Source organism: Neodiprion pinetum, chromosome 5, assembly GCF_021155775.2.
Source record: "Neodiprion pinetum isolate iyNeoPine1 chromosome 5, iyNeoPine1.2, whole genome shotgun sequence".
Lineage (NCBI taxonomy): Eukaryota > Metazoa > Arthropoda > Insecta > Hymenoptera > Diprionidae > Neodiprion > Neodiprion pinetum.
Genome location: NC_060236.1, coordinates 2,508,978 through 2,519,606, shown reverse-complemented (window position 1 = coordinate 2,519,606; position 10,629 = coordinate 2,508,978). Strand labels below are relative to the sequence as shown.

Genomic DNA, 10,629 nt, shown 5'->3' with positions numbered 1-10,629 from the left:
CGGGGGAAACTGTCGAACATCCCAATATAAGCGCGTGCAACGTGATCCTGGCTTGGTACGAAGCTGACGATTGGACGGTCGAGCTAACCAATCGGAGCCTACGTTAGTTCCTGGTCCAATCTACCTTTTTAGGCGGAGATGATACCAAAAGTGAGACAGGGGTACGGCGGAAAGCTCCGAGGAGGCGAACGCGCGCGCGCGCGCTTACTTAAAGTGAGATGAAAATAGACGAAGAGTGAGACGCTGGGAAGATTCGAAAATCACCCTATGACTATGGGTGGCTATCCCTTAATCGCGGGACTCGGTGGTGGAGGGGAAGAATTTAAAGTCGAAGATTATTCGACGGTGGTCCTGGTGAAGGAGAAACGTATACGTAAGCCGAACACCCTCTCGCTACTTGTCGAAACAAATATCCCGGCTTCATGCCCTGATCGAGATAATATACGGAACCAAAAAGATGCCGAGCTGAAGAGGAAGAAGAGGAAGAAGGAAAAGAAGAGGAGGAAGTGGAGGATCTTTCTGGTAGAGAGATGAACGGATGCGCGAGCACGTGGACAAACCTGCACACGTGGACAGAACGAATAAATTCATACCCGAGGGGGGTGGTTAGGGTGGACGGGGGAGGCCTAGGTCAGTCTTAGACACTCTGAACCAGCGACGTTTCGTCCAGCGAGAAGCTGCTAGACGCGTGGGGATTAAGAAGATATACTACCTGTTAAACGAGACGCAGCGAGCTGGAACGAGATAAGCGTTATAAGAGCTCGTTTGAATCTTCGTTGCGCTTTGCTGAGACCACTGAATTACATCCCGTCCATCAACTCATTCGAGACCACATCTTATTGTCGATGTTGTTCGAACTTTTCCAATCAACGATTGCATAAAACTTTGGGATAGTTATCCCGAGAACGAATAATGTTCGGTTGATTCTTCGAGTGATGTAATCCAAAGCTACGACATGACAGTGGATTTGCAGTCACGGTCCAATGTCGATCAGTGGTTTTATCACCATGTGACGGAGTCCAAGGATTCTTCCAACGTTTGAAGCACCTGACATTAAGGACAACGAAGGAGAGGAAGGTGCTCGGTGTCGTCGGACCCCGGAACGAGGAGCACCATGATGTCCGCGGTTCGACCGCGACGTTGGTATTCTATCTATAGCATCAACGACGTTGAACGGTAACTGTATCGATGCCAGGGACAGCCTTGGCCATCCCGAACGGAGCCTAGAGGTTGAATTAGTGATTTAATCGAATCTCGGAGTCACCGGGAGCAGCCAGAACCCGGGCACCCCATCGACGGTATCCAAATTGATCTTAGAACTGCCAAATTCTTCCATGCCCAATGACTTCACCGCGACGGCGTTGACTCATCCCTTGTTTGTTCAAGCCCACACCCTCGTGCTGGCTTGAAAACGTATGAAAAACAGCGCGTCATGGGCACGGTGCAGGAGAAGAGTCACGTCAAAACATGTAACCATTTGCAAAATGGACTCCAGCTTCGTATCTCATACTCGATAAGTGCGAATTATCTTGAAGTGGATCGTGCCAATGGCGGATGTGCAGTCAATGAAATTGCCTCTTTCCCACACCGTGCAACGGCGATTCTTGTACCTTCGTACATATATAAGTAAGATGACTGATTAGTGGCGGAAATAGCATGGTTACACAACCCAGATAATTTAAGATTATGACGCACGTAGATGCCATGCCGAATGTTTATTGTACGGACGATTCAACCGGCAACGAAACTGGTGGATCCGTGCTCGAAACGTCTTCAAGGGCGGCTGGAATCGCCCTCGATGCGTTTATCGTCGCAGCTTCTCGTTGCGTCGTTGAATCATCAGCACGCCTGCACTTTTCGGAAGAAAAATATTCGAGGATGTCGACGGAGACGAAGACGATGGAAAAGGAGAAACGGATCTTGGTGTAACGGCAGACTCCTTGCCGATCGTTGAACCGGAGTTAAGGGGTTACAAATTAGGCTTATGTTTAAGAATGTTTTTCGTGTATAAAGTTGAATTTTATTGAACAACCATTATACATCTTCCGAAGCGTGACATTTTATCTAAGCTGTGTAAAAATTTGGTTGAAAAATGTCAAACGGTAAAACAGTGGCAGTAGTTCTCCTGGGACGTGTTTTTGTTCACAGCGTATGCGGTATCAGACGTGCCTCAGCCATTTTTTATCTGAAAAGGAAAAAAAAAGTTTCTAAAAGTAGATAGATAAAACTAGTATACTTATCAATTTTTTCAGATAATCGCAGTTTCTGGAATGAAACAGCCGATTTTTCACCTCAACATTGTTCACTACTGACTATGAAAAAAAAAAAAAAAAAAAAAAAAAAAAAAAACTGTGCTAGACATCAAAAAAACGGTTCGACAAGTACTAGATTATTGTGTGTAACGTAACTGTGCAAAAGTAGGTCCCGATCTGTCCAATAGTCGCGAGGATGTTTCTGGTACAGATATTGAAAACACTGTTTAAAGTTATGAGCACAGTTTTCACTGACAATAAAATAACTGGTGTATTTCAAACTTAGATGAAATCGTTAATTCCTGGGCCATACGACGGATCTTCCCGAGATGTCGACGCTTCCCATAGATCTTTTTTTTTTTTTTATTGTGTCAACCTCATTCTTCCTTCTTTTAATATCCTTCCTTATCGCTGCTCATCCGGTCGGTAAATTTTCAGGGAAGACACTCAAAGGATCGTAATTTCGAACGAGTACCATTTTAGAAAACTGATTTTTTTTACCTACTCATGGGTATGAAACCCCTTGACTGAGTGGCAGCATATTGAATGAAAGTGGATCTGGATCACGCTGTGGCAGACATTCACACACATATATATATATATAATAATAATATATATATATTCACCCGCGACTCTTTTGAAAACTACGCAGATATAATCTTTGGTTTAAATCGGGCGCATAATTAGAGACTATTTTTACATCGGCCAGAGGCGGAGGTTAATTCTAACGGGTGGTCCAGCTGACTGGGCCAGAGATCCAGATATCGGTTTCCCTCGATCATCTTGGTCGATTCGTGATATCCGTTTCGCCATTTGTCACACCGTGTCGCGGCGACGATATGACCGAATGGTTAATTACCGCAGACCTTTATCGACCCGAGGGAAAAATCCTCCCCGCGAGTAAATCCCCGAACTGGGCTGACCTCGACCTTTCGGCTCGGTGCAGTATGGCAATGGCACGTGGGCAGTACAAGTTTCCGCCAAAGAATTTGACGTGCATCCGTTCACCTGTCACCTGCTGTCAGGTCAATCCACGTGGCTGCGCCCACCTCTCCGAACCGCGATACGTGGGTACCAGCGTTTTTCAAAATTTGTTCACCATTTTGCCTATCGAAGCTGATGGGGCAAAACGTCGTAATTTTTGCGGTAATAAATATATCGGAGAGATATCCGATCACGGAGCGCAATAACATAAATATCGAAAAATTCACCCAGCCGTATGTGATGAATAAATGGCTGTTTCTTCGTTTTTTTTTTTTTTTTTTTCTTGCCGGAGGGAAAAATCGAGGGCTCTTCGACGCGATCGCACGATCGTGATCGAATGCCGGTGTCTCTCTTCAAAGTGGGTATGTACCTATAAGACAGGCGGCCTGCGGGAAAAGAGCCGACCGAATCCCCCGGTTATATTTGGGGACTCGAGGAGCGAGGCAAAGATAATCTGGGCCACCAACGGACACCGGAGGAGTTGGCTAGCGAGGCTGAGAAGAAGCTCACCTCGAAGCCTTGAGTCATCCGCGTCGCCATCGGCATCGCTGCCGTTTTCTGGCCGACGTCGTTAAGCCATCGAATAATTTTTCACTCTCTCTCTCTCTCTCTCTCTCTCTCGTCATTATTACTCTTTGTATCGGTTCTTGCCTTTGCTACTTTCCGAAACCTCATGACGTACAACTTGCATATATACATATATTACTCAATGAAATTGGTACCTGTGAAATTGTCTAACGATAGTGCAAACAGGGTCACATTTTATACGACATAGCTAGATTCAAGTATTCTATGGATATTCGACACTCTTACTCTAATAAAAATCACTTTGTTACATGGATTTAGAGCTCGACAGGAATAGCTGGGCGTAAATTTATTTCTCGCCTATTTTATACCGAGCCATACTTACATGTATATTGTGATGGCGATAAGGCGATAATTCCGTAAGCACAGCTGATTTAAGGAGTGGACAGGAAGTGGGCATCTGGCGAAAAGAATGTCGAATAATTAGCACAAGATTATTGTACACATATGTACAATTAGATGGATAGGAACGTTCAATCAAAGAGGGAGAATGTTAATTCAAACACTTTAAGGAGGTGAAACCAATCTTCAAATTAAGGATTGTCGAGGGTCGATTTGGCAGTTTTTTACTTTTTTTTATTAATCGAGAAAATTACATTTTTCATTTGTCGTTACGTGGAAACTTTGCTAATTGGATCGGTTAAAAAATATTACGTTTCTATGGGTGAAACTGCCAAATCGACCCTTGACGTGACCTAATTTAGAGGGTGATTTCATCCCCTTAAAGTGTTTAATGGCAGATCAAGGAAAAAAAAATAAAAAATTACGTGAAGCTTAGCTTTTAGTCCATTACGACATATTACAAAAGAAATCAAATCGGAGAGATCGACCTGGGATATATTTCTTGTAATTTCACTATAGCTCGTTCCCAATGTCCCACGGCTGAAAGAGTTTAAAAATATTGTATTCATTTATTTCTTGCCTGACAAGCTCGCGGGCGTCAAGACGCTAGCGTCTCTGACGTGAGAGGTTACGCTCTCTTCACCGAGGCGCTAGAATTCGCCTCAACTTTTGCCGATATCCAGGTCGTTGGAAGAGGTCTTTTCTTTCTTATTCTTCTTTGCCGATTCTCTTTGTCCGTTCATTATCTCGTTAGAGGAAATTTTTGACCGAAGGATTTACGACAACTGCGTATAAATTGGAGAAGACGTCGTTGGAAAGAAGGGAAAACAAATTTGAATAACGGAATAAACGACGCTCCCCGGACCAAAAATAAAATTGGGGAGAAAAACATGTAAGAATTTTTTTTCCTTGGCGCAAACAAGCAATTGGCAATATACGCGTTAATGCAATACGGGGTTATTGTTAAGCAGTTTCTATATTAAATGTCAAGGGGAAAAAAATTTTTTTACGTATTTTTCAGTGCCAAGAGGCAACAGGCACGAGAAAATCTGGTTCCATTCTATATTTGAACTTGCACTTGGGACGGAACGATCGCCTCTATCTGCCTCCATCCAAATCGCGCAGTATTTACTGCCACTCGATACGATCGGTTGGAATTCTTCGTTCTTTTAACATCTGGATCCACGATGACTGGACGTCCAAAGAAACTGGAGAAAACTTGACGAAAGAAAAACGAGATCAGCTCCGAGATGCATGTGAGGCAGTTTCGAAGAGTTGCGGATTGACGCAGAGGGAAGAAAAATATATTATTAAAATTAAGAAGAAATGACGTTACAGCCCATATATACACGCAAAACGTCCGACTGTTTACATGATATGAAAAAAGTTGAATTTATAGTTCCTCGGTAGCAAGAAATCCCGAAAGTGCTTAAAAATAACGAAATGGCAGCAAATTCCCGTGGCTGCAATAACATTCGAATTTATAATCTATAACACAATATTCGACGCGAGCTTTCATCCCGAAAGCGAGCTAGAAAGCTATTGGATCAACATTCGAGCAATTTGAGAGCTCGTTATTATTTTTAACGCCAACGTTATGACGGCAATTTTTATACAACGAAATTACCGACCGCACCGAGTAGAGACGGGAAAATGTTCGAAACTTGAATTCGAAAATTACAGGCGTTCGATTTGTCGGGTGGGTCAAAGAAGAGGCCAAACAGTCTTTCAACTTATAGTCTAGGGACGGTACAGAGTTGGAAGAGTGCTGGATGGGTGCGATTTCAAAGATAGATTCGAAACATTCCATCGGTCTCGACTACGTCGCCTAAGTACACCTGACGAAAATTTCTAATACTACAAATTTTGACAAAAATTTTAACATTTCGTATTATTTCGTACGAAATTGTAAATATGCGTAATTTTTTCGTAGAGAATTGTTAATATTTGTCAAAAATTGTACCATCTTGTAGATTTTGTTTCACCGAAAGCATACCAATTTTCATGAAAATCTAATCATTTTCACCATAGGAACTGCACAAATTTTAACCTCGCAGGGATATTAAGACGTCAGAATGATAGAAACAGCGCATAATAAAATAATCCAATGACATAATATTTCTTTTCATTTGTCATCGTGTCCGCAAAATTTGGCAGTTGTTTGTTCGCGTTGCAGTCGCGCGATTACGTCGCGGGTTTTCATAACGGTCGATCTGGAAGAAGAAGAAGAAGAAGAAGAAGAAGAAGAAAAAGAAGAAGCCGAGCGTATATTTCATCGTAGATCCGCAATATGCCAGGAGAATAAGTAAACTATAAAATAGCAGACCCGAGGAGCGCGTTAAAAGCGCGTATAGGTGGGCGAAGGAGGGGGGCGGGGGGAGGGGGAGGAAGTCGCGTTTCGGCCTGACTTACGAATTACGTAAGTAAGCTAAGTCGCAAGCTGTGTGCATGAACGAAGTCGAAGAATACACATAGACTCAAATCTCGTCTCCTGGCCCCTGCAGCCTCCTCTCTCTCTCTCTCTCCCTCTCTCCCTCTCTCTATTTCTTCCCCGTCTCTCCGTTTTCCTCTTTTTTCCCCCGAGTTCTCCCCGTCCTCTTCTATCCGATCTCGGTGGCTGCCTGGTCGTCTCTCTCGGTGGCTCGATTTCCTCCTCGACGAGCTGGCCGCCTCCTTTCTACTTCTGGGCCGACGCCGTCGCTATTTTCGTTACCCAGCCACAATATAGCCCACTGTACCAGAGCACGCCTTTATACCACAGAGCTGCTGGGTTGCAGGGCTTGCTCGGAACGGAACCAGCCCTGAACGGAACGGCGAGATCTTCGAGTGCTGCTTTTTCGTGGTCGCGAGATCGAGCTACCGACTAATGACGTCATTCCCGTCGATCCGATGCGGGAGGTGATCGTGACGGGATCATCCTGGAACCGAATCGATCCACGAGGATTATACCTCATCCTTATTCATCTTTTTCCTGAACTTCGAATTTCGGGTGTAACTGGGTGAAGCCGAGAAGTGCGATGCCCAGGCGAAAACTATTTTAACCGGATCGTGGGGGGTTTTTGGATCGGCTTATTATTCTTTTGTACCTTCTATACGTATATACGTGCATGTCTATATATACCGCATAATTTGCGTTTATTCATCTCAACCGGCAGCGCAAAACTGAGAACGTGGAGGTGTTCGTTACAAAAGAGAACCTGGCAGCGTGACAAGAGACCGAATTCCCGGGTGTCGCTTTATACGATCATCTCCTATATCGCACGCGACGCCATTGTAATCTTTTTCGTCGGTCGAATTCTTTCTCCTTACCGGTGTCTCGTTATTGTTGATTATTTTTAATCATTATAAATTATTTCAAATTTCGACACGGAGCAGAATTCCGGATCTTCTTTCAGCGGTAGGACAAGCCCGGTACAATTCGACGCGTGCACCGACAATCGCTTTTTTCAAGTATCTTTGAATATCGCTGGTACTGGCCAGCAGACGATGTTTCACGAAATAAAACAATTTTTTTTTTCTTTCACATTGGAAAAGACTCCGGAAACAGGTGTAACGTACATTACATACACAATAGCTTCCAACCCGTTGCTTGGCAGGCAGACTGTGCAACATCTCTGGTACGCGTAACAAGTTGTTACGTAGATACATGCTACTTGCCTTTCGGTGATAAATGCCAAATGTTTCACCCAGTATTCTTGCTCGCGATGAAGATACGTACACCTTATTTCTATTCAGTACATATTGCACCGACTCTTCGGAAGAGAAATCCGAAAGAAACGAACGATGAAAATCTTTTCCAAACCTTTTTATTACTACAATCAATACCGATACTCAATGTACAAATCAAGATACACCGTACAAGGTACCTTATACATACCAAAGCATGAAAAACTGTACAAAAGAAACGTAACCATCGCAATTTATGGAATCACCTTGTTTTTCTTCGAGGCTAATCTTGCCGTGACGACCTCGACGCCTTTCTCGGTTATGCTGATAAGTCCAAGCACGCTGAGGCCAAGAAGAAAGCCCAGGCTGCCGCCCATCTCGGCAAGAAAGCTGGACCAATCGTACGCCGGTCTTTCCTCCATAAGGGTGACGAGACGGGAATTGAAGAAGACGTAAATCTGCGACATGGTAGCCGGAAACGGGGTCCTGGTTATCGGAAGTGCCTCGTATCGCACCATTCGACAGCTAGCCGCGCAACCGCAACATGGTGAGTGGCACTCGTCGTACCTGAAGTGACAGGAAGAACTATTTCATGCCGGGCGATACTGACGAGGAGTCAACGAGATTCTACCTCAGGTAGCTGATGATCAAATTGCTGGTGTGATTGTACTCTTGACAGTCGGGAAGATCCAGACCGGGAAGCCATGGTGCCCCACACCCGTCAACGGTCATCTGTTCCCATCGACAACGTTCGGCGCATCGCACCTCGCCACCATCTATCTCGTTCACACACAATCTAGTCTTGCCGACGTTTGTCTGGTGAAATTCTTGGACTGAGAGCTTAATGTGTACCTCCTCACCCACCTCGACGAAGAGGGCTTCCTTGAGAGAGGGGACCGGCAGGAGAGTACTTTTCAATAACTCTATGCGATGACTGACTTTCAAATCATACGTGCTTCAAGTCTGTAAGCCGGCAATATGCCTTACCTGACGACCCAAGCTCTGCATCTTTGATTCTGTCCAGGTCTCGCTGGCCTCGTGAACGTAGACGTGCCAGCCCAGGAGCCCGGTTGAGTCTTGAGTCGTGGTTTGCACGATTCCACTGTGGGTCACAAGGATCGAGTAACCGACAGAGAGGCCAGCCTCCTGGGTCGTCGCCTTGGGAATCAAAGTATGACACGCACCAGACTCGAAGAAGTAGCTGCTGGACAACTCCACGTCTGTGAAACGTCATTTGGGTTGCAATCAAAGAATACGCTTCATTAGTGACTGATCTTTTTCAATCGAAACTTACTACTCGTGGCCCCGTTTAACCCGTAAAGTAGGAAGACTTCTTCTGCCGGATATGTAGCCTCGGAATAAAGCTGCTCCAGGGTTACGTCACCCCAGGGAAAGTTCCGCCACTCGGAAGTGTAACGAGGAGAGGCGCCCAAGCCGTACCTTGGAAATGCATTAGTAGATAGACGGATAGCTGATTAGCATAAATATATTCCATAGAGATATTTTTTTTATTTGGAATGTTCTATTCATGCTTAGGAACATTTCCAAGTATAGCTACGGTAGTAATACAAGGCTGGTTCTGGATACGGATTACTACTACCGACATACTTACCGATACTTACCCAGCCTCAAACCCTTCTCCGCGATGACGTCATCGGTGAGTGTCGGTAAGTGTATCAGTAGTAGGAATACGTATCCAGAACCTGCCTTGTACTACTACTAGCTCCACATGAATTCCTGGAGACATTTTTAATAGAAATGCATATAATTTTAAACTCACTTTTGGAGAACCTCAGTGCGGAAGGGTGGTTCTCGGCAAATCGTGAGTGCCGGGTACCAGAGAGAATTGTTTACGTGAAATCGAGTGTGCGTTGTCACCGGGGGCTTTATCAGTTTCTGAGTGCACTCGTTTAGCTGCACCACGACTGCTATTGAGCAGCCTATCAGTACCAAGAAGCGAATTACCGCTACCCATGGTCTCACAAGCAGACAGTTGGCTTCCATTGTCCTGCTTTCGACTTCTGGAATTGGTTTGTCTGAATTCGGCTGCTTGCTGAGATCTTCGTCCGACTTCTTCGCTGGCTTGCAAAGCTCCATCAAGGTCTTCATAGCGACACTGCTGATTTTTTCGAAATATCTAGAGCTTACCTTGAACCACGACTGACAAGAAAATCGAAGCGCGAACTAAAGAATGGAACGAACACTGATCGGACACGAAGAGAGGAACGATACACACTGATAAGAGCGAATTTACTTCTGGATTACAGTTATCTAACGCTGAATTAGGGCTTACTTGTTTCGGCTGATTTTTTTTCATCAATCTCCGTGTGAGTTTATCACAAGCTAATAAGCTCAGGGAGCAGACAAAACCCGGCAGGGATTAAGAATATTGAATTCCTGGGGGAAAGGGCTAGCTAGTGGATCAGGACGGCGTGTAGTGTCTGTGAACCAGCGCATTAGTTTTGAAAATTGAAATTTCGTATATCAGAGTGTAGAGGCCGAAGCAATAATGTTCCACGAGTCATAGGCAGAATGGAGAAGCCTTAACTAGGCTTACGGCTCTTGAAAATTTCTACTACGAAACGGTAAAGAAACGTGAGTCCTGGGATACTGATCGTAACATTTTTAGGCGTTTCATTCGGTCGTCACGATAAATAATTACATGAGTACTTTTACTATATTCATTGGCTCATGCAATGGTACTGAACATTGAATGCATATGAATTTTGATGTAGACTGAATTTCCAGAAGGCGTAACCAGATTCCAGAAACTGTAGTGCTATTTTTTTATGACTTCTGC

The 10,629-nt window shown here is 44.5% G+C and overlaps 1 protein-coding gene and 1 long non-coding RNA gene across 2 annotated transcripts; both read right to left on the bottom strand.

The window, feature by feature from the left end:
- Positions 1-2,013: 2,013 nt before the first annotated feature.
- On the bottom strand, positions 2,014-2,786 carry LOC124219168 (uncharacterized). The gene is made up of 2 exons (XR_006883325.2): positions 2,409-2,786; positions 2,014-2,185 (listed from the first exon to the last, which is right to left on the bottom strand). It is a non-coding gene; the product is annotated as an uncharacterized lncRNA (long non-coding RNA).
- Positions 2,787-6,726: 3,940 nt separating this feature from the next.
- On the bottom strand, positions 6,727-9,938 carry LOC124219833 (acid-sensing ion channel 1). Its single transcript, XM_046627996.2, has 6 exons — positions 9,610-9,938; positions 9,124-9,269; positions 8,817-9,049; positions 8,461-8,711; positions 8,096-8,396; positions 6,727-7,081 (listed from the first exon to the last, which is right to left on the bottom strand). The coding sequence occupies exons 1-6, from the start codon at positions 9,936-9,938 to the stop codon at positions 6,914-6,916; spliced, it is 1,428 nt and encodes a 475-aa protein (XP_046483952.2). The 3' UTR covers positions 6,727-6,913.
- Between the last annotated feature and the right edge of the window lie 691 nt (positions 9,939-10,629).

Coding starts and splice junctions, on each gene's coding strand:
- LOC124219833 (XM_046627996.2), bottom strand. CDS start 9,938: ATGAAGACCTTGATGGAGCTTTGCAAGCCAGCGAAGAAGTCGGACGAA. Junction 9,270..9,609: donor CGCACTGAGGTTCTCCAAAA/GTGAGTTTAAAA, acceptor TGCATTTCCAAG/GTACGGCTTGGGCGCCTCTC. Junction 7,082..8,095: donor TAGCCTCGAAGAAAAACAAG/GTGATTCCATAA, acceptor ATTCGGTTCCAG/GATGATCCCGTCACGATCAC.